We start from the raw sequence: 24869 nt of genomic DNA, 5'->3' as shown, positions 1-24869 counted from the left end.
AACCCAGAAGATCAGACATTCATGTCGTTATTATGAGCAAATTGATGTAGTGCTACGGGAAGCTCTCTCTCCTCTGCAGTAGCTAATTTATTTGTGGAAAACTTTGAGGACAAATCATTGGACTCTGCTAAAAAATTTACTGGCACATTTATGTGATATATGTTAAAGTGTAACATGCACAATGAAGATCAACAATATATGTGAAAGCTTAGCTTCTCTTGCAGCTTATTAACCTAAGAGACCAATATTATATGTGAAAGCTTTGCTTTTCTTGTAGCAACACTGTGTATATTAATTTAAAACATTAACTTTTCCTGTTTGTGTATATGCGCTACCTAACAGTGATGTTGCTATTAGCTGACTACATCATGTGCCCTGTGGTATGAATAACCACTGTCGTCGACTGGCGGGATCACGTGACATGAGCTATGAGTGGCTAACAAAGCGCATCTCAATCTCGATTACAATGGTTCGGAAAGTAACATGCGGCACTTGGTGGAATTCGAATTTATACTTTCGTAGTATGAAGATATGCAGCGTACATGTTGCTGCACATCAAAAATCCTTCCAAAAGGGGTTTTCTTCCCTGAGTTTCGTTTTCTAAAGTGCTGGGAAATTCTACGCTCGTGTATAAAAACATAACGATTCAAAGGATTGATAAGTTTTACAGTTCCGAGGGAAAATATACTGTCACTTAATAACACGGAAAAAGTGTGTTTTTCATCCAGGAGAAAGTGTATTATTTTATTTTATTTTATTTTGTCCACGTGTGCATGCATGTATGATGGATAATGGTGGCTTGCACAAGTTGAAGAAATAAGTTTGTAAATCAATGATGTTTTTGTGCATTTTTATCGCCCTGCTGACCCAAGAACAAGAAATCTACTAGTGACAAAGTTTGAATACCAATGAAAAACATATTAAGGAAGCTTTCAGTGCTTGAACTTAACCACAGCAACTGGAAGGTCGTGTTCTTTATCACTAAAGCTGTCTGAAGAAATAAGCGTTCTTAACAATCACTACTAGGGTTAGGCAGCACCACATCTCAGAAGTATGTTAATTGAAAATATTTATCTTAAACTTGTCAATATAAATGTGTAGTCAGTAATTTTTCAAGTTTTTGCATGTAATTTAGTACCTTAACTTCAATAATAATTGATTACATGTAGTCAATATCAGAAATGAAGTAGGCAACAGCCATAAGATCAATTGTAGTGTAATGTGAATTATTTCCCCATTTTCAAAAATTCATGTCTTTGTTGACAGTAAAATAGCAATGTTGAAATTTTTACAGTACTTTGCTATCATATAGGTGTACAAAATGTGTAAAAATCAAATTTTTATATTCTGTCTCACCAGAGATAACTGGCCTCAAACTTAACAAAAAATAAGGATTTTCAAATTTCAAAGATTTATAAAAAATCAGGGAAACATTTGTCAGTGTTATCGCTGTATATAAGGCTAGTAGTTTATGATATCTAACTATAGAAAAGAATACACTCTGAAAAATCACTCCTTGATTCTTATTTTTTGGTTAAAAAGCTGATTTTCTAGATTTTCAATACCAAACTTTGTAAGTCATTTTTATGGGTTATTTTTGAATTTAGGGTATTTTGTATAATGAACAATGTTGTAGAGTAGATTTTTATAAAAACAGTTATGTCAACTGCACTGTTTAAACATAACCCATTGCAGAGATTTCAAATTAACCCTGATGTTTCCAAATTGAAAAATCATCGTGCACTTACAAATAAAAATGGCTACCATTCAGTAACAGTGCAAGGTAATTTTTTTTAACTGTTTTGAACTTCTCAATAATAGGGTAATCACATATTTAAAAAAAAAAAAAAAAACTATATTTAAAAATGGTCAAGCAACCAACTTAATTTTTATTTTCTGTTGAGTGATTCCAAAGGATGTTCTTCCTTGTATTTATCATTTGATTGTGATGAATCTTACTTCTGTTGCAATTGTATTTTGAGGCAAAGTAATTTCAACACGTTGGGCACATTTTCTGATTGGATTTAACAATAGTTTAAGTGTTTGCAAAGTAACAACACAAAAGGTCTTATTTACATAATGGTTCTTTGAACCGAAAGGGTTGCAACAGAATTGAATTTCTGTGAAGTCCATTCTTATCCAAAAGCAACGCTTTATGATGAAAGCATATTTGGACATTTTCAACAAGACATAATTCATTTCTGTGATTGAGCACTTGTTACTATTGTTGTTTTGAAAATTCTTTTCTTTCTTTGAAATCTTTATGCAAATGTTGTCAGGTGACATGTAGAATTATCTGCAAAACCAGTGCTACAGTGCATCAAAATGTTGCCTGTAACGTGCATCAAGCTACAGTTTGAGTCTTTCACTTGACTTTGTTTTCAACTGTTAAAAGTGAAAATGCTGGATATATTCGCCTGAAAAAACTTCACATTCATAGGTAGTGATGTCTTGTTGTGAATTCCAAAATAGTGAGAAAAAACCTAAATGAAGAGAGAAACATTTCTAAAAGTCAAAGGCTGAGCAAATTACTTTTTATTTTAAGAAAATCGAAGGCAACTAATAACAGCTTAAACAGATTTTACATAGTTTTCAAACACACATATTAAAAAAATCTATATGTTCTTCACTTGTAATAGCAATCAACACGTTTTTGAACTTGTTTTTCTATCTCTGAAATGGTTTGTCTCAAAAATGGAAAAAAAATTTCCTGGTAAAATAAAATGAGCTCTTTTCAATGATGCAAAGTAAAATTAGTTGTAGGGGGACCCTTTTGAGGTACAGCCTTTCGAAAATCAGACAAAATTAACGATTTTTTCTCCGACTTTAATCCTTTAGGGTTTTTTTCCATGTATTATGTCTCAAGTTAATTAAGTAAATGAAACGCTATGTAAGAACAATTATCAAATTTTTAATTTTCAAAATGAATGCAGTTGCCATATGTCAGTGCTAGGTGCTTACAGGAGCTAATATTCCACATTTACATAAGCACTCAATATAGGTAGGGCACAAGGGTGCAAGTACCCAGGGGCAAGAGGGACTGCGACCCTTCCCCCCACCTCCTAGCTGCTCTCTGGGAAAGGAAAAAAATGTAGTACAGTTAGATTTTTTTTTTCAAGAAAGTGATTTAAAAATTGGTGTTACACAGATCGGAACTGGAACATATTTATGGCTACCTAAAAGTCGACATTCATGTTTCAAAATATTAAAAATACTACGTACCCCAGGTCTAGCCGCCTCTCCCCCTTTCATACTGATGCCCTTGGTAGTCATTACCGTATTTGCATAGATAACTAATCCTTTAGAGTGCAACACTCAGAAAAATATAGATATAACGGCAATATTTATTATATAGGACCAAACTGTTCCACAGAGCTACATCAAGTATCCATGTTAACAGGGGCCAATACCACTTCCTGCCGTATATTCCAGTTTGGCAGCATCCCAGATTTTGGTCCATTTGGTCTGTTACTCCTGAGTACATATACTTTGCAATTACTTGAGGCCTGTGGATTGCCACATGCCTTGTTGTTTCCTGAGAAAACCATAACCAATAAGTTAGCTGCCACATGAGGGATTAATGTGACTACACGATTGTCCATCCAGCAGACATACAGCAGTCGATGGTTTCTATCAATTACTGACATGCTGACTGACTCCAAATGAGGAAAAAATCAACATTAGAAAGTCATTCTGTTGTAAGATCAAGGTGCCGAAAAATGAACTACATTTTTCGTGGCAAGTTTTATGAGGTACTTTGACAGCAAATTGGCATAAATCTACTGTACCCCCAGCACATGTTCAGCAACTAGGCTGTTGTACCTAAAAATCTAAGCAGAGTCATCTAGTTTCAGCATGGAAGTCCCCTTAGGTCATGAGTAACAGTAAATCAAACTTGGTGATGTATTTGTGTCTTGTCATGACATGAAAAACTGTCCTTTACCAAAGCATTGCTAGTGGCCTGCCATACTACTTGCTGAGATGTAATAATCTTCATCAAAATTGCAGACATTCGAGAGGCCACTTGACATGAAGTGACCCATATTCTTGCGCATGGAGAAAGGAACTGGGTGTACACCACAGAAACAAGGCTGACCTGAATGTTTGAAAGACACGTGAGCGTAAAAATTGTTTACACAGTCCAACCCAACTATGAACAACTGCCCTTAGGTATAACTGACTACATGATGGAAGTAAAGATCACACTAAGAGGTAGTGTCAGTAACATTAATAATCTAACAGCAAAGAAGTAATTAGCTTATATATGTATCCCAAGCCTTCTTAGATGCGCCAAAACTGTAGAACCCTGTTGGTGGAGGGGATAATGCTGAATAATTTAGTTGCAATACGGGTAGAGGTTGCTGCTGGAGCAGCATTTGTTGCTGTTGGTTCTGATGGTGCAGTAACAGCTACTGCTGTTCTTCTTGCATGTCTAATTGATGCTGCCAGAAGTCAAGGCATTGTTTGTTCAGGAAGCACGTGGAGTACAATCCTCACAGCCTAACTCTGGCCCTGCAGATACACCAAGCCACTGTATGTAGTGGACAGCTTGTGAGGGTACAACACAGTTGTCATGTAAGTTCAGATCTAGAATTTTCAAAGAATGAGAATGCAAAGATTATCATGATCTAGTGGAACCATTCTAACAACACCCAATGCAAAATACAAATACACAAACAGGATTGTTTTCAGCAGACAGTTATGGTGTGAAATATTAAATTTCATCTGCTCTGATCAGCACGATGCTTAGAACTAGTTCGATCCATTTCATATGCTTGTCCCAGATTTGGTTGTTGGAAAGGGGAATGGGTACACAAAAGTCAACTACCTTACAATATCTGTACTGGACACAGAGTCCATATTGAAATCACTTTCCAGTGGGAATATGAGTTCTGTCATGCCTTTAAAATGTACATAAAAATCTTTCTTGCTATGAAATTAGATAATGCAGTTCCATACGACACACAGAGATTATTGAAACACCATAGCAAGTAGGTTGCTGTAGCAGCTGTTAAGTGAAGAGCATGCAGTAAAAGTCCTGCCTAATATGCAGTACACGCTCAGTAGTTTCTTTGTAATGTTTCCATGCCCATCCTTTCTCTGTCCAAGCTTGTGTTCTGTCTCTAATGACCTCATAACCAACTGGATGTTAATTAAACCCTACTCTTACTTCTTTAAAATTAAATTTTGGGTAAAAAAATTTAATGGTGCTTGTATCTCCAAAAGTGACATTTACTTGCAACATGTAAGGTTACAAGTTTTTTGTTTGAGATTACCTTTGTTTCTTTGAACTGCAGCACACACAAATAATCATGTTTGCTTTTTCAGGAGGCAGCAGCATTTGCAAAATCACAAAAATTTGGAACTGAAGACCTGAGGGAAGTTGCTCTGAAAATTACTCAGCTTCCTAAGCTTAATAAAAAGCGGCCCAGAATAGCAATCATTACACAAGGGGAAAATCCTGTATTGTTAGCAAAAGGTAAGTTTTATTTGACACACTCTGTGTTTCATCAAATTTGAATGTCATAGGTGGCAGAACATACCATCATGGGTACCACATTTGAGGAAATAAGGCGATGGACCAAAAAAAAAAAAAAAAGAATGCCTAATACAGTGTAGGAAAACCTTTGGCATTCAAAACAGCTTCCTTTCATCTCCAAATAGATAAATACAGGCCATGTATGGTTTTCAAGGTAATCTTATACCATTCTTCCTGCAAAATAGTGGATAGTGGCAAGTTCAGGTAATGATGATGGATGTGGATAGTGATTACACGCCCTCCTCTCCAAAGTAAACCACAAACGCTCAAAAATATTAAGACCTGATTGTCTCATGTGACACTTCATCACTGTGCTCACATAACCAGTCCTGGATGTTGTGAGCTATGTGAATAGGAGTCCTGTCATCTTGAAACACAGTATCGCCATTGGGGAAACAAACATTGTACCATGGGATGGACCTAATCAGCCAAAATGGTCACAGAATCCTTGGCAGTAATGTGATCAGGCAGAGTAACTATGGAACCCATAGAATGCCATGATCTGTCTGCCCAAATCATCATTTGAACTGCTGCCGTGTTTCACTCTTAGGACATAAACTGAGCCAGAAGTTGGAAACAGTGTGCAACAAGATTCATGTGATCAAATTACATTCTTCCATTGCTCCACAGTACACGTATTTTTATGGCTTCAGCATCATATTTTCCTGTTATGGTCATCTGTGTCACTGATTAATTGTTTCGGAATTCCATCTGACCCTATAATTCCCTGCTTATGGAGTTTCATTCAAGTTGTCTTCATGCGGACAGGGTTTGTGAGTGTTACATTCAGTTCTGCACTGACTGTTGCAGTTTGTCGTACTTTATTTTTAATCACAATCCTCGTCAAAGCCCCCTGCCCGGGAGGGGGGAGAGGAGGGTCACAACACTTCTGTGAGTACATGCTTGGCTACTATGGGGCCCCAGCCTTTGCAGCACTCCTTCCTTTTCTGTGCTGCAGCCTGTGTTTCCGTTATTTGTTACCCCCCTCAGCCTTTCCATCTGATGGTCTGGAACCTGGTACATGATGTAGGACCCTAGTTCTCCACTTCACTTTTCGTTAATAAATATGTAGTCCCCATGGTTAGGTTTGATCTGTCATCACTTTTCCAAATTTTTCAGAAGTTTAAATCATGCCGTGAAGATTGCCCAGTGTGATGTCTGTTCCACCTTTGTGCCTTTCCACCTTAGCACCCTTCCTTTGCAATAAGGTAGTACACCCAAGCACCAGCATGGTAGCTGTTGTCCCATTTTGTGTGTGTGGGGGGGGGGGGGGCAGAGAGGGGGGAGGGGTCATCAAGTATCACACTATTGATGCCTGAGCTGATACCTTCCCATGTAAGCCAAGAAGTGTGTGCCTGTCATGACTGGAGCACAATGACTCCGAGCAATGAATTCCAGGCCAGGTAGCTGTTGCTGTGGCTGGATGGCACCCATGGGAGAGCTTCCATTCAGAGTAGGTGGCACCATGGCATTTACGAAGCTTTCTTCTGCTGGTTGTCACATGGCCCCAGCGGTCTCTTCAGAAGGAAAGCACTCATTCAATGCAGAGAGACAGGAGCCCAAAATTTTCTTCCTTGGCTACACCATGGGAGGAACATCGGGCTGAGCAACAAGTAGAGAAATAATCTCCGCAATACCTAGTTTATACAAGGACAGGTGGGGAATCTTTTTTGGTCACAAAGTCATTAATTTTTGTAGAGAATATAGAGGACAAATTTGTGGAAGTTGGAGAAACCTCCAAAGGAAGAGTGGGTCAGTTTTGATTAAAACAGCATCCCCTGGCCAGTCAGGGGCTTTGTATGCTAGTGACAATCTGGATGACATTCTGGTGAGTATCACTCCCCATAACAGCCTAAACATGGCTCAAGACCTCATTTTTCATTTTGACCTTCTCTTGCAGTCTGATGATGAGCTACATGCCAACTAGTAGCAATTGTTTGTACCCTTTGTCCGTCTTGTCCATAGGGGTCAAAGGACAATAGAGATACCACCGGGGCCTTCATCTTGGTCTTTGAGGATTATTCATTGCCTGAAAAGGTCAAGGTGACGGTATACAAATGTGATGTAGAACCATACGTGTGTGTGTGTGTGTGTGTGTGTGTGTGTGTGTGTCCGTCCCAATGCCCCCATATGGTGCTTTAAATGTATGAAATTCGGGCACATGTCTTCACATTGCAATGCCAGCTCAGTCTATAGGGATTGCAGAGACTGTTGCATGGGAACATTTCTTGTCTTCTTCAGCTCCCCCCACCCCCCACCCCCTCCCACCCCACCCCCAGCTGCGTCAGCTGTGGATAGCATAATTCCCCCTGCTCACCAGAGTGAACTGTCTTTCACAGAGAGAAAAAAATACAAGAATATAAGACTCTGGACAGACACATCCCAAGAGCCCAAGAAAAAGTATGAGCATCTACGTCCCGCATACATGACAGTGTCATAGGCTAAAGCTATGATAGCGCCACCCTCCCGTTGGTACTCTCCTCCATTAAGCAATTGGTACTCTCCTCCATTAAGCAACCTGTAGCGAGCCCTCAGGGGTACTCAGTGGTGCCTGCCCCCCTGATAGTTGGAGGCTCTCCTCCTGCTGCTACCACCACACTCACTTGGGGCAATGCTGATCCCCATCCCCCAGCTGAAGACTCATCACCCTCGTCCAACTTCTCACTCCAGTAAGAGGCCTATAGGGACACTCTCCTCCGAGGTTTCTGCCAGTCTGTAACCAGATATCAGCCAGTGGCTGAAGGAGCCACAGACTGCTGGTCATAGGGCTTCATGTTCTTCTTCAGTCCCTGAAACTGATTCATCCAAACCTCATAAAAGAAAAGAGTCTTCGAAGATGGAGGAAATCCCGGTGGCAACATGCCACCAAATCCCACATGTTCTGCTTCTGTGGCCACAAAAATGATCCCAGTGGTCCCTGAGCTCCAGATTGCTCCACAAAATGTATGTCAGAACCCTGTTTCCTTGGGCCCTTCAGGCCCTTACAGTACACTGACAGCCTGGTTCTTCAATGGAATTACAGTGGTTTTTTCCACCGCCTGGCTGACCTACAACATCTCTTAGACTCTTCCCCCACTTTCTGCATTGCCCTTTAGGAAACTTGGTTTCCAGCAAAATGGACCCTGGCCCTTTGTGGCTACCAGAGATATTTTAAGAATTGTGCCGATTATGATAGGGTGTCAGGTGGAGTTAACACTTGTGTTGTGAACTCTGTATATAGCAGGCATGTGCCTCTTGATACAACTTTGGAGGCTGTGGCTGTTCAGATAAGGGCATTTCAGGATTTCACCATCTGTAATGTTTATCTCCCTCCCTATGGTGGATTGTCTCAGAATGTATTGTCTGCATTGGTTTCTTGGCTCCCCAACCTTTCCTGATTTGGTTGACTTCAGTGCCCATAACCCCTTTTGGGATGGAGCCATGATCACTGGCCATGGTAAAGACATTGAAAACTTACTGGCAGATTTGGACCTCTGTCTCTTGAATTCTGGTGCCTCTGCATATTTCAGTATGGCACATAGAACTTACTCAGCCATTGATCTTTCTATTTATAGCCCTTGTCTTCTTTATCCATCCACTGGAGAGTCCACAATGACTTGTGTTGTAGCAACCACTTTCCAGTCCTCCTGTCCCTCCCTCAGCATCACTCCCCTGGGTGGCCATCGAGAGAGGCTCTCCACAATGCCGACTGGGACGCTTTCACCTCCACTGTCACTCTGAGCTCCCCACTAAATGAAAACATTGACGAGGTGGTCCTGAATGCAACAGCAGCCAGTCTATCAGCAGCTGACTTAGCAATCTCTTGTTCTTCAAAAGGTAGTACTTTGGTGGACCTCGGAAATCACTTAGGTCCAACACTATAAGCGGCATCCATCAGTTGAGCATATCATTGCCTTTAAACAGCTCCATGCCGAGGTCCACCACCTAATAAAATGATGGAATCCAGAATGCTGTGAATGATATGTTTCAACCATTGGACCACATACATCTCCTTCGCAGGTTTGGATGGGGATCGAATGCCTCTATGGGTACCAGGCCCCTGCAGGTTTTTCTGGTATTTCCTTTAAGGGCACTGTCTGCACTGCTCCAGATGCTGTTGCCGAACATTTTGCTCTGCATTATGCTCAAGCCTCTGCATTTGAGAACTATAAAGCTGCCTTTTGTGTCCTTAAACAGCAGATTGAACGACTGCACGTATCTTTCACTACACACCACTTGGAAGCCTATAATGCTCCAAGCAGTGAATGGGAATTCTTCAGTGCCTTGGCCCTTTGCCCTGATACAGCCACAGGACCAGACCACATTCACAGCCAAATGCTCAAACACCTATCAGTGGATTGTCAGCATTATGTTCTTACCATCTTCAACTGTATCTGAAGTGAGGGTGAGCTTCCATCTCAAGGACGGGAGAGCATCATCATCTTGGTACTGAAACCAGGTAAGTTTCCCCTAGAGAAGGAAAGCTATTACCCAATTAGTTTCACCAATGTTCTCTCTGAGTTAATCAAATGCATGGTAAGCTGGCGGCTGAGTTGGCTCCTTGAGTCTCGGAGCATTCTGGCTCTGTCCCAGAGTGATTATTGCCAAGGCTCTTCCACTGCTGATAATTTGGTTTGCCTATAGTCTGTCATCTAGACAACAGTTTATTGCTCTCTTCTTCGATCTACAAAAGGCTTTGGACATCACATGGCAACACCACATCCTTGCTACCTGACGTGACTGACCTCCGATTTTTGTCTAGAACTTTTTGTTGCACCATACTTTCCAGGTTCGAGTTGGTACTTCCCACAGTACCCCCGATACCTAAGGAATGGTGTCCCACAGGGGATTAGTGGCCATTAACAGTCTAGCATCACCTGTGGGGTCATCAGTATTACCCTCCTTGTATGTCAGCGATCTTTGCTTGTACTATTGCTCCTCGAGTGTGAGTGTTGCTGAACGTCAAGTGCAGGATGCCGTCCAAAAGGCACAGTTATGAGCCATCACCCACGGCTTTCAGTTTTCCACTGCCAAGATTCACATCACGCATTTCTGTCGTCGTCATCGTGTACTGTTCATCCACAGTCAGAACTTTACCTCGATGACCAATTACTCAATGTGGTGGTGATTTATTGCACTTTGGGGCTGGTCGTTGATGCTCATCTGATGTGACTTCCCCATCTTCACCACCTTAAGCAAAGGTTGACCCAAAGCCACATTCTCTTGACGTGAGGACTCACCATACTGCCGATGTGATGCCTGCCAGTCAGTGGCCCGCATCCTGCTAGACTGCCCAAATTTGACTGCTTTGTGCCAATATCTTAAAACGTCCTGACACGCTACCTCTGGTGTTAGTGAACGACGTCAGATTGGTTTACCTGGTTTTAGGTTTCAACCCCGAACGTGGTTCCTAGTCATCTCTGTGAAGTGGGGCATTTTAGCCTCATTAATCTCCTGAGAAGTTGGAGGGGCACGTCTCGCCTGCTCTGGCCCAGGCTCAGGCCATTGCTCAGTGGTCTGGCCTGGCCCGGCCCCTACTCTTCCCGACTTCATATTCTCCTTGTTCTTATATGTTTGCCGTTTTTAATGTTTCATCTTTCCTAAAGTTTTATCATCTTGTATCTGTTGCTCATTCCTTTGGGTAATGGATGGTGAGGTGGTGCTGATGGGAGTGCAGAGGGTGCATCACCCACCGCATACCATGCTCCAGGGACCACTAACTGCATTCTGAGCAGAGCGGCTCTCTCACCTGATTTGATTTCATCTCCGTCGTATTGTATCTTGCCTAAATTTGGGCTTCCCAGGATTAGGCTGTTGTATCCTTCTTCTGAGTGTTATTCCTGTTTCTATACGTATCAGATGAAGGGACTGATGACCTTACAGTTTGGTCCCTGTAACTCCAACAACCAACAAATCAACCTCTTCAATGACTGTCCACCAGGATCACTCAACACGCACTTTTTCGAAACACCCAACAGTTCCACTACATTGATTATGGAAGCACCCACTATGTGAGTACCAACAATTTGCCCATGTTCGAATGTGGAAGAGCTCTGACATAATGCACTCACAACTACACAGAACACTGTTGTGACCATGAATGACACTTGGAATTATTGAGGACAGATGCTGTTAGTGGCCAGATACAACAGTGCTATCTGCAGGCTGGGCTAGCATCTGCATTTATGTTCAGGCATGTATTTCTTGAGGTGTTTCCATATTTTTGTCCACCCACAGCATGCAATCTCTTAACGCCACACTTCCTGACATGCTATCATAATACATTATAATCCAAAGTGTGCCTTTTTGAAAATACATTGGAAATATCACACCCAGAAACTCTTAGTATTACATGCTGGAATACAAAAAGAAAAAGTGTGTTAAATACAGCAATATTGGTTAAATCCAATTCGTCAGACTTGTACAATTCTGCAGTCAGCTAGTTGAAATGAAGGAAAGTCACATGCTGTGAGTGCGTAGCCTCTAGCAGCCAAAATATGACCCATGCACATGATTTATAAAAAATAAAAACACACTAAAATTGCAATTTTTATTACATTTCTCAGTACAAATGAACGTCATTATGTAGTGTCTCTCTATTAGTAAATTACACTAATAACTGAATATGGATAGTCATTTCAGCAGACTACAGTATACCGTATACACTTTAGCATAACTGCACTGTAATACAATAAGATACAGTGCACATTCATTGCTTCATCGTCAGCATCAAAACTCGACACTTAACACTTAACTGTGACCACTGCTTCAATAGCCTTTGATATTAGAGGAACTAGCAAAGGTTCTGGCTCATCCTAAGCTTCATTTTCTTCTTGTTTCTCTGCCATCTGGTCCTGCAACACTTAATAAGTTGTCATAGACTGGCAGACAGCAACACCTTCATCACATTCAACATGTGCATTGAAGCTACGGAAGTCAATGTTTTCTTCTTGCCCCATTTTTTGCTGCCACTTTTCAACTGCAATCCTTTCATTTCCTGTTGTGATGTTTTTTGTTAGTATCTGATGAAAGCCAGCTTTCTTGAAATACAGGGTGGTTCAAAAAGAATACCACAACTTTAAAAATGTGTATTTAATGAGAGAAACATAATATAACCTTCTGTTATACATCATTACAAAGAGTATTTAAAAAGGGTTTTTTTTTCACTCAAAAACAAGTTCAGAGATGTTCAATATGGCCCCCTCCAGACACTCGAGCAATATCAACCTGATACTCCAACTCGTTCCACACTCTCTGTAGCATATCAGGCATAACAGTTTGGATAGCTGCTGTTATTTCTCGTTTCAGATCATCAATGGTGGCTGGGAGAGGTGGCCGAAACACCATATCCTTAACATACACCCATAAGAAAAAATCGCAGGGGGTAAGATCAGGGCTTCTTGGAGGCCAGTGATGACGTGCTCTGTCACGGGCTGCCTGGCGGCCGATCCATCGCCTCGGGTAGTTGACGTTCAGGTGGTTACGGACAGATAAGTGCCAATGTGGTGGCGCTCCATCCTGCTGAAATATGAATTGTTGTGCTTCTTGTTCGAGCTGAGGGAACAGCCAATTCTCTAACATCTCCAGATACTGTAGTCCAGTTACAGTAGCACCTTCGAAGGTAAAGAAAAAGGGGCCAAAAACTTTATTGGCTGAAATGGCACAGAAAACGTTCACCTTAGGCGAGTCACGTTCGTACTGAGTTGTTTCCCGCGGATTCTCAGTGCCCCATATACAGACATTGTGACGGTTGACTTTCCCGTTAGTGTGGAAAGTTGCTTCATCACTAAACACAATCTTTGAAACGAAAGATTCATCTGTTTCCATTTGAGCAAGGATAAAATCTTATCAGCTGCAGACAGTGCTTGAACCAGACGATAAGGTTTCATAACTAACCTTTTTCGTAGGACTCTCCATACAGTTGATTGTGGAATTTGCAGCTCTCTGCTAGCTCTGCGAGTCGATTTTCCTGGGCTGCGAACAAATGCTTGCTGGATGCGTGCTACATTTTCATCACTCGTTCTCGGCCGTCCAGAACTTTTCCCTTTGCAGAAACACCCATTCTCTGTAAACTGTTTATACCAACGTTTAATACACTACCTATCAGGAGGTTTAACACCATACTTCGTTCGAAATGCACGCTGAACAACTGTCGTCGATTCACTTCTGCCGTACTCAATAACACAAAAAGCTTTCTGTTGAGCGGTCGCCATCTTAGCATCAACTGACGCTGACGCCTAGTCAACAGCGCCTCAAGCGAACAAATGTACAACTAAATGAAACTTTATAGCTCCCTTAATTCGCCGACAGATAGTGCTTAGCTCTGCCTTTTGTCGTTGCAGAGTTTTAAATTTCTAAAGTTGTGGTATTCTTTTTGAATCACCCTGTATTTTGGGATTGTGCCTCCTTGCATGAAGCCCCAGACACTTCTTACAAAATGCATAGCATCCAAGCACATTTAGCAAGAATTCAATTCCGGTTGCGCAACGGCGCTGACAACTGCCGCGCCGAGTGCTTATCAGTAGCAGCATCCGGTACTGAGGCAGCTGCATGCTCATTCGACTCGAGGCAGCCACACGCTACGCATCGCCATGCCGTATAGGAGGAGAATGTATAGAAGAAGGACTTGCATTACCTTTCTCATTGTAGGGCAGACCACCTTCTTCTATACAGTTGTTTGTGGCATTGTGCAATGTCTTGCTTGAATGGCATGAGGTGACTTGCATAGTTGGTAGGAAAAAACACTACATGTATATAAAACAGTGGAAACTTCAGTTAGGGAGAAGGATAGTTTGCTAATCACCATGGAGTTTGCAGAGAGGCAATGAAAAGACTGTTACACATTTAGCTTTTCTCCAAAACGTTCTTTGGAAAAGGAAAGACACCACACATTCATTCACACTAGCAAGCACAACTCACACACACACACACACACACACACACACACACACACACACACACCACCACCATCTCCAGCAGCTTGAGCCGGAACGCAACTGTCATGTGAACGGAAGCAGCTATCTGGAGGGGACGAAGAAGAGGAAGGGATAGCAAGGTATGGGTGGAGGGAGAGAAGAGCACTGTCTGTTGGAGTGTGCAGTGACTAGATGGAGGCATGACAAGACTGCCACAAGGCACAGTGTCAAGAGGATATGAGGTGAGGGGGAGTGGAAAAGGAGAGAAGCAGGATAGGGGAAAGACAGGCAGATGTATTGGCAGAGTGCTGCTCACAATGAGGGTGAGGATACATGAATAGGGGGAGGTGATACGTTGGGCAGAGGGGGCAGTAACTGTTGGGTGGAGGGGTGGAGATAGCTGGTTACTGTACTTTGAGGCCAAGATAATTCCGGGAGCAGAGAATGTGTTGTAAGGATAACACTTGTGTGTGCAGTTCAAAAAAGCTAGTGCTGGATGGGCTCATCCAAAAGGCCCAGATTCTGAAGCAGCCTTTGAAATAAAGCATGATGTGTTCAGCTGAATGCTGTACCACGGGGTGGTTCACTTTGCTCTTGGCCACAGTTTGGTGGTGGCTGTCCATCCTGGTAAACAGCTGGTTGGTGGTCATACCAGTAAAAAAGGATGTGCAGTGATTGCAGCGAGCTGATGTATGGGATGGCTGCTTTCACAGGTAGCCCAACATCTGATCAGGTAGGATAAGACTGGAATAGAAAGAGCTGAGTAGGTAGATCGGGCAGGTCTTGCGTGTGGGTCTTCCACAGAAATATGATCCCTGTGGCAAGGGCTTGGGATTGGGAGTGGCGTAGGGATGGAGCAGAATATTGTGAAGATTGGGTGGACGATGGGCCACTTTAAGAGGCGTGGAAAGGATCTAAGGTAGGATCTCCCTCGTTTCAGGGGATGCTGATAGGTAATTTAAGTCCTGACAAAGGCTGTGACTCAGTTGTTTCATTCTGGGGTGGTGTTAGGGGATGAAGGTGGCACTCCTTCGCAGCTAATTCTTGAGTAGTGATAGGATTTTGGGTGTGTTTGAAAATGGCACAGGAGATCTGTTTGCGTACTAGGTCTGGGGGCAGTGCCTGTCTGTGAAGGCCTTGGTGAGATGCTCAGCATACTAGGCAGGGGAGTTATTGTCATTGCAGATATGACATGCCTGGGTGGTCAGGCAGTATGGGAGGGACTTTTTTTTGTGTGAAAGGGATTACAGCTGTTGAAATGCTGTTACTATTGGTGGTTGGTGGGTTTAATGTGGACAGAGGTGTGGAGAGAGGATAGAGCCATTGGAAAGGAGGAGGGCAATGTCCAGGGTGGTGACACACTGGTTTGAGGAGGACCAGCTGAAGCAGGTGGGAGGGTAGGCATTGAAGTTTTGAAGGAATGAGGAGAGGGTGTCTTGGCCCTGAGTGCAGATTATGAAAATGCCATCAGTGAACCTGAACCAGACTAGGGGATTGGTGTTTTAGGAGGCTACAAAAGTCTCCTCTAGATGACCCCTAAACAGATAGGCATAGGAGGTTGCCATGTGGGCGCCAATGGCTGTTCCACAAATTGATTTGTATACTTTCTCTTCAAAGGAGAAGTAATTGCAAGATAGGATAAAGTTAGTAAGGTGTATGAGGTGTATGGTTCAGACTCTGAAAGATGTTTTGAAAGGTAGTGTTCAGTAGCAGCAAGACTATGGGTATGAGGGATATTGGTGTATAGGGAAGTGGTTTCAATAGTGATGAGTAGGAATCCAGGAAGTAAAGTGGTAGGAATGTTAGAGAGTCGGCGAAGGAAGTGGTTGGTATCTTTGATGTGGGAGGCTATATTACGAGCAATTGGTTGGAGGTGTTGGTCTGTGAGAGCCAAAATTCTTTCAATGAGGCACAATAACCAGTTACAATGGGTCGCACAGGATTGTTGGTTATGGGGATTATGTGGAGCATGTGAAAGGTGAGTGTGTGGGGTGTCATAGGGGTGAGAAGGGAAATGGACTGAGGGTAGAAGTTCTGGGAAGAGCTTAAGGCTTCAAGCAGGTATAGATTATGTTGGACTTCTGCGGTGGGATCACTCTGGCAGAGTGTATAGGTGGAGCAGTCAGGTAATTGACAGAGGCCTTTGGCCAAGTAGTCACGGTGATTCATAACAATAGTGGCGGAAACCTTGTCTACAGATTGGATGATTAGGTCAGGATTAGATTTGAGGTTTTATGTGGATGTCCTTCCTTCTGCTGAAAAGTTGGTGTTCTTAGGAAGGGACATGGGGGAAGATGGTGTGAGGCAAAGTAGAAGGTAAGGAATTCCTGGAAGGTGACCAAGGGGTGGTTAAGTGGGAGGGGAGAATCATAGTTGGCTGGTGATATGAACTGGGAGAGGCAGGACTCAATTTTGTGATTAGGTTGTCTGTGGTTGGAGGGATCAGTGCAAAGAAGTGTTTCCATTACTGGGATCAGGAGAAGAAGAGTAGGTCTTTGACAAGTCCAACACAGTTAAATTCGGGTGTAGGGCTAAAGGCACGGATTTGGATAGGAGTGGAATTCTGTGGGGCTGAGGATTTTCGTGGACTGTTGGTAGAGAGTTTTGGGGAATGCGGCAAGTTGAAAAGGTCAGCTAGGCAGGGTCTGCATGCTTCAAGAGATTTTTCAAGGAGGGACACTGGACAGGATAGGGGTTGGCTAGTGGTAGCTCGAGGCAGTTGTAGGATGTCAGCAGGTTGATTAAATTATGGAATAGACCATTGGGGGGGGGGGGGGGGGGCGGGATTCCACAGTTTAGGCAGCATTTAAGGACCACAATGTGGGACTGGGTTTTAGCCAGGAAAGGAATATCTTTCTGAACTGTGCAGAAACATGGAGCGGGGATCCATTTTGGTAGGGATGGTGTATGGTAAATGGAAATGAGCAAATGAAGGTGTTCGATGGTTGTGAGGGGAGCTGGATTACAGAAAAGATGCATAGAAATACCTAAAGACATGCAAAAGCATGCACAGATATTTAAAAATATGCACAAATGCTTGAAATATGTCGGAATACACACAAATACATTAAAAACATGGGCAAAAGGGAGCAGATGAGGTATAGGAATGTGCGTGTGTTGGGATAAGTGAAGAGAGGGTCAAGGGAGATTGGTTAGTAGGAATAATTATAATTATCAGTGGATAAAATCAGAGGCATCAAATGCTGCATCAGCAATCCGCATGGTCACTTAGCCGTGTGTTGTGTGTGGATGAGATTGGCCTTTCTGTTCACGTCTCCTCACTCTCATTGCATGCCACCATTTTCCATGCCACCCACTTGTCCTTCCCTTTCCCTGCTCCTCCTTTTGCACCTTTCACTGCTCCTTCTTTTGCACTCCTCACCCCCCTCCCCTTCCACACCCCACACTGGCCTGCCCGACAGACTCTCAACACTGCACTTGGTGGCAATCTTGTTGTTACCCACACTTTTGCATTAGTCGTATATTTATGTGGAAATGATTACATATTTTTAAAGTGCCATGGAATCTTCACCTTTCCAGTTATTTGTGGCACCAAATTTCCTGTTTCACTTTCATTACAGTATAATAAGGCAGTTAGCCCCTCTTCACACTAAATTTTCTGCTGTGACATTTCCCTCTCCTCAGCTCAAAAATTTTTGTCAGGCAGAAGGTGAAAAACAAAGAGCCTGTTTCATGTACATTAAAAACATCATTAGGTCTATACCTTTCTACAATTGACGAAAAAGTATTGTTTCATGACTGAACAGTGTCAACACTTCCAGTCTCACCTCAAGCATATTTATATACTAAATTATTTCTGTCCTTGAATCTTTCCGTCCAACCATTGGGTGCTTTGAAATCTATGAGTCACAATTTTTGTGCCAAATACGTTGCTTTAGCATAACCCATGGTACCATTAGTTGGAATATTCAATATGGTATTATTTATTTAGTAGCACACTTTGCATTTATGGAAACTGACCATCGCACACTTGTTTTAGTTTGCTGTTTCCTCATTCCAGACCTGCTACTTCATTGAATTTTCATTTGCCCACTGTTATAAGGAATGTTAATAGAGGAATGTTCAGTTCTTGTGCAGTATCAACATGCTTCTTGTGTGAATTTTGTCCACTTTCTGAACAATGTTCCATGTTTCTTTGTTAACTGTCTTTTTGTCCATGACATATCATTACACAGTTTGATAGGAGAAGAAGGAAACAAAAAATGGAAGCCATTGGCACTTTTGCCAACCTGTATGAACTACTTCTACACATCATTTTTTACCACAGTAAATAATCTGTATGATGCACATAGTTGCCAGCATTGAACGGCACTGTCTCCCCACACGTTTCCACACCCAACATCCTCAAACATACTACTCCAACACTCCCAGAACTCATGGAATCAGAAGTGTCAGTGTCCAAGCAGAACCAATACCGCCAAATTTGAGTGCATAAAACAGTGAGGGAGAATGTATAAACGAGTAGTAGTTTTAACATGTGTTTAATACAACCGGGACTGGGACTTTCAAAATGGTCATACTATGCTGGAAATGGCAGTAGGAGGGACGTACTAACGAGATTTCACTGTATATTTATATCAGCATATTATAGGAGAATATTGTCTTCTACTAGTACTGTAATGAGGAACTACTAAGTCTGCATTGTTTCAAGTTTTGCCATTAATTTAATTCTTTAATGATTTGAATTTTTAAAATATACTTGTATTTCTCATTTTCAGATGGTATTGTCAATGAATTTTCAGTCACTCACTTACCTCCAGAAAAAGTGATTGATACAAATGGTGCAGGAGATGCATTTGTTGGAGGTAAGAGACAATGTCATAATTTTCCTTAATATGCAACATATATTACTTCAACTGACAAAGTGTCAAATCTGTTTGCATTCACCATCAAAAACTGTAGGCACCCAGCAGGAATAAAGAAAACAGAATCAAACTGCAGGTATTGCAAAGCTCTGTACCCGCATCAGTTTGAAATAACAATACACACAATAACGACAGTTTCAGCAATATGCTATACCTCCTCAGGTTATGATACATGAACCACTTTATGAATATTGTATGTCCCCACTCCCCAACTCAAGTTTCCCAGTAGCTGATGAAATCTTCTCATGTTATCAGCCAGGTTGTGGTGACAACATGATGCCATGTTTGTGCTGATAAACTTAGACAATTTCATCAATGAAATTTGCTGAGAAAGCCAGCATTCCCATATTGCCAGTAGTTATTTTAATTGACTTTCTGTACTCTGTATATGAAAATTGTATTTTGTATTTGGCATCCAAACTGAACACTAATTTGTTTCGATATATAATGCTTCCCACAAGACCACCTCAGTGTGATACAGGCAGTCCATCTGGAATGTACTCCATGTGAATAAGTAATCTATACTAATATATAAAGGGGAAATGTTACTAGCAAAAATCTTGAAAACTTCTTGACTGATTTACTTCAGATTTTTACATGATACTATAATAAATGTTCAGATGGGCATAGGTTCCACACAAGGTGTTTATAAATTAGTTATACAAAAGTAACCTTTAATTGTGAAAAAGATAAAGAAATGTTTGACACAGCAGTCATTCCAGTATATCTTCAAATTTTATTTACAAATGTTTGTAACATGACAGATGTCCCTTTTGTAATCATTTTCTTGCCAAATCCTGAGAAGCAAGTCTTGATGTATGGTGGCAATTGCTTGTGTTATCCGTTGTTGCAGCTCGTCCACATTTCTCGGAAGCAGAACAACAAACTCTGTCTTCAGTGTAACCCCATACACAGAATTGCATTGTGGTTAAATCAGGTGAACATAAGAGGCCAGGATTTGTTCCACCACATCCAATTCAAGTTGGCACATTTCTACAGAGATATGCGACGTTGTCATGATGATAATGTGGACACGCGCCATATTTCTGGAAAATAATTCTGTGCCTACATCCTATTGTAACTGAGGGATTAGATAATGTTCAAGCAAGTCCAGTTATGATATTCCAGTTGCAGTTAACTTGGCAAAAAAGAAAGGAACGTAAATCTTGTTACAGCTTACGGCACAAAAAACATTTACCTTTGACCAGGCGCGGCTCGTGGTTTCTATACTGGGGAAGGCTGCGGCATTTATCAATCGGAGCCAATATAGACCTCTGGTTACGTTACAGATTAGTCTGACATAAACAACTAAGAATTCAGGGGAAGGGGGGTGGGCAGATCACTCTCTACCCATAATTTTACGTACTGTGTCTTCTATAATCAGGTGTTTATTAAATATCATTAGAGGCTAACTTCGAGTTAAAATCTTTGGTTAGTGTTTTTCTACGTCATCATTACATTTTCTGACACTTTGCAGCAAATCATATGAAAAGACGCGTTTCGGAGAGATCTTTAATGCGATGAATGTTAACTTTGCGGCTGCTTAATATTTTTGGTGTTTTCAGTTCTAAATTTAAGGCGTTTATTGTAGTTTACCTCCAAAGCTCGAAGTTAAATGTTTTTCGCTGGAATTATGTTTTTTCACCTTTACGTGAAAATTCTTTAAGTCAGTGATACCAGTTTCAGTCCAGGCACTGTCAGTACTATTTGTACGAAGACAGGTGAAACAGAAAAATGCATTTTTCACTTCACAACCACACAACCACTCGGCTGCATTGTACATTGCTCTATTAAAACTGCGGTTGTATCCTTGCCTAGATTTGCACTGTTTCTGTTCTTGATTGATCGTTAGATCGGGTCTGGGTGCACAAAGTTCTTTCACTTGCATCCTATGGCCGTGTTCCAAGTTTTTACCTATTGAATTGCACACTGAATTCATATTGCGCTGGTTTCACAAGCAAGTAAAACTCACTAACATCTTGCAAAATACACTCCGAAAAAGAAACTTGCTAATATCACACGATATCAACAAAAGCAGTCAGCACCAGCAAGCAAGGAAAGTACAGTCACGGGACAAATTTCGCGCGCTTTGTCCTCTAATCGCTTACGAAACTCTCGCTAGATGGCAGTACTGTTGTTACGGTTAGAGAGCCTGTAGTTACGGTAGTCTAGTGCACTCTGGCGGGATATTTGCAAACTTATTCTAAATGTGGATAAAATAGCCAATGGTAGAAACAAAACAACAATGTAAAACATTATCAAAACAATAATACTAAACGTCGATTAATGACGCATCGAAGCGTAGCAGAGATGTGCAGAGACAGAGATTGGATAGCGAAGTTTCGGCCACTCTGCATTCCTTTATTACATAGATAGTGGAACGTGAAAAACGTGTGGTGGTTGGTATGACACCCTTAGGCTGCAAGCTCTGAGCCTTCGGGTCGCCCATAAAGAGCGGTACTATGTAGAAGCCACGCCCCCAAACCGCTACTACATGCAGCTTACGGACGTTCCAAGGCGCAGCCTAAACACTACTAACCGTTCCGAAAACATCTATCGATACAAACAGTTCCAAAAACGTTGACCGTCGTTATTTTAATCGGAATGGGAAATGTGCGAAATTCTTCCTAATAATTTAAATTTTGTAATATGCTCTTGCGAAATTTACTTTAACATATATTTTGGGGCGGCTCCGCCTCAGAGCCTTTAATTACGAGCCGCGCCTGCCTTTGACAATTCCCTTACATGCTACACAACAGGAACGTATGAATTAACAGTGTTAGGTAGGAATGAACCTTGAAGATAAGCCACATTCAATACTGTATCAAACATTTCTGTAAATTATTTACCTTCTTTACAATTAAAGGATACTTTTGTATAATTAACTTACAAACACTGTGTATTTGTTTTTAAACAGCAGTGTACAGGTTTTCTCTTAAAACTGACTGTGAGGAAGAAAACGCGGTGCTGTGAAAATGGCCAGTTTCATTTCCTTTCTTGCAGTTGGTTTTAACTATGATAGCTTAAATTGAATGAGTAAGCCAGTTGGGATCATTGGTGTATGGGGTATGACAGGAACTTCTCCAGCTGCTGGATCTGTGAGGATAGCAGCTTCAGCAACATTATTTCACATAGTTTTCATGTGTGAACTGGTAGCATTACAAAAATTTTCGGAAAATTCAAATTCGAATCATAAGCCGATAAGCCACATATACAATTTGCTTAATATATAGGTTTTCTGTGAAAACCAGCTGCAAGGAAGAAAAAAAACAGCACACTGTCGTATATACCATTTTTGATTGAAATAAAATACATGGAGGAATAATATATATGAGAGAAAATGTTTGTGTAGTAGTTTAAATGCTTTACTATCTTAATTAAAACCGACTGCAAGAAAGAAAATGAAATGACACATTTTCACAGCACAGCACTGCATTTTCTTTCTCACTGTCAGTTTTAACGTAAAACTTGTACATTGTTGATTAAAAAAATATACAGCCTATGTCTGTTTGAATGTTTATTAGAGTATCTTGTAAAATATATGAAATAAATCGGCCAAGAACTTTTGGAGATCTTAGTCATTCATATTCTATATTTTTTGCTATAATTTTGAATTCCGTGCCTTCAAAGCAGGCAAAGTCGCCACGAGAAGTAAAATTTGCTTCCTGACATGATTCCCAAGAATACCCCAAACTAGCACATACATCCAATCCTCATACATATTTAGCGGTTGTGAACCATTGCAGGTTCGCTAGTGTTTTATTAGAAGACAAGCAGGATGCTACCTCATTAAAAACATGAGATATATTCAAATGGTTGGAATTGGGAGCCCCTGTTGACATTTATTTCCGTGTTTGCTAATTAGCTTTTGGTTTTTAAAAAACCTTGTGCAAAACAGAAATTTTTCCCACCGAAACAACCCCACCCCTTCTCTTTTCACCCAGATGTGCTATGGCAGGTATTTGTCATCTTCTGTGAGTCTGTGTTTATTTCTGTAAGATATTATACGAAGTTTATGGTTGTTTTTCTATTTTAAATCTGAAAACTGGGGCATGCATTTTTATTTTGGTTCCTCACCTGCAAATACTATTATCCACTCTTGAACAGCGTGCGAAAAAAGAAAAAACACCACTCATATCTTTCCGTGCAAGCTCTGATTTCCCTCATTTTATTATGATGATCGTTTCTCCCTATGTAGGCCAGCATCAACGAAGTATTTTCGCATTCGGAGGAGAAAGCTGGTGATTGAAATAGCATGAATACGTCCTGCCGCATTGAAAAACTCCTCTGTTTTGTTATCATGTCCGTTACACTATGTCATCTATTTCTTGACAATACAAAATGTGCTGCTCTTCTTTGAATTTTTGAATGTGCTACATTAATCCATCTCGTAAGATCCTACACCACACAGCAGTACTCCAAAAGACGGACAGGCATAGTGTAGGCTGTCTCTTTAGTAGATCTGTTGCATCTTCTAAGTGTTGTGCCAATAGAAGGCAATCTTTGGTTCACCTTCCATATAACATTTTCTGTTTGTTCTTTCCAATTTAAGTTTTCGTAATTGTAATTCCTAGGTATTTAGTTGAACTTTATGGCCTTTAGATTTGATTGATTAATTGTGTAACCAAAGTTTAACGGAGTCCTTTTACCACTCATGTGGATGACCTCACATTTTTCATTATTTATGGTCAATTCCCAATTTTTGCACCACACAGATATATTGTCTAAATTGTTTTGCAGTTGGTTTAGATCTTCTGATGACTTGATGATAAACAACAGCATCATCTGCAAACATCCTAAGATGGCTGCTCAGATTGTCTTCTAAATCTTTTATAAAGATAAGGAAAGAATGTTTTCTATGCTGCTGTGATTTGTTGTTAGATTGTAATTATATACACTTTTTCACACCCTTTACATTCCCCACACACTTTGTAGAAAACATTTTCATATGTGGAGTAAACTTGTGGTGCCATACTCACCAAGAGATGCAGCATCATTGGTGCCATTCTCGTGTTTCATGTTTTCTTTTTGTCCACTGTAGTGTACATTTTGAATGTTTGATGCAATTGTTGTGTATTCATTCCAAGCTTGCTTCCTCATATTATTGCTTGCTATATGTGGCAGTCCTCCTCTGCTGTAATCTTTTTTAGACTATTGCTTTCTCTGAGGACCTTGAGATCAATTTCAGTATTATTTCGATGCCAGTTTTCCTCTATGAGATGATCTGAAAATATATAGTTTGTATTTTCTTCTTCCCAGAATACCTAGGTTTAAAGTTCCTGCCCTTGTTTGGCATGTGTAGACAGATTTTCATGAACTACGTATTAACTGATAAGAGTTAAGCTTTTTGTAATTTGTCTGTAGAAGTGTTGTTGGTGTTGAGATTTTTCTATACAAAGTTGTTATGTGGTATTTATGTTTGTTGTCCCCCTGCCCTCTCCCCATGGATATGTTTGTTGCTGTATGTTCGTATCTGCAACAGTGTTCCTTGTAAGGTGAACACTTTTCAAGGAGCACTGCATGCCACCTACATAAAAAAAAACATAGGAT

The 24869-nt window shown here is 41.1% G+C and overlaps 1 protein-coding gene across 4 annotated transcripts in view; it reads left to right on the top strand.

Annotated features, from left to right (window-relative positions):
• The window catches only part of LOC124596327 (adenosine kinase), a 108327-nt gene that overhangs the window by 58239 nt on the left and 25219 nt on the right, over positions 1-24869 (top strand). For all 4 annotated transcript variants that reach the window (XM_047135426.1, XM_047135429.1, XM_047135430.1 and 1 more), the window contains 2 exons: positions 5329-5479; positions 19173-19259. In XM_047135426.1, the coding sequence (XP_046991382.1) occupies positions 5329-5479; positions 19173-19259 (238 nt within the window). The remainder of the gene's footprint in view (positions 1-5328; positions 5480-19172; positions 19260-24869) is intronic.

The sequence above is a fragment of the Schistocerca americana genome, chromosome 2, assembly GCF_021461395.2.
Source record: "Schistocerca americana isolate TAMUIC-IGC-003095 chromosome 2, iqSchAmer2.1, whole genome shotgun sequence".
NCBI classification, from domain to species: Eukaryota; Metazoa; Arthropoda; class Insecta; order Orthoptera; family Acrididae; genus Schistocerca; species Schistocerca americana.
Note: the sequence above shows the minus strand (reverse complement) of the source record. Positions and strands in the feature narration are given on the sequence as shown.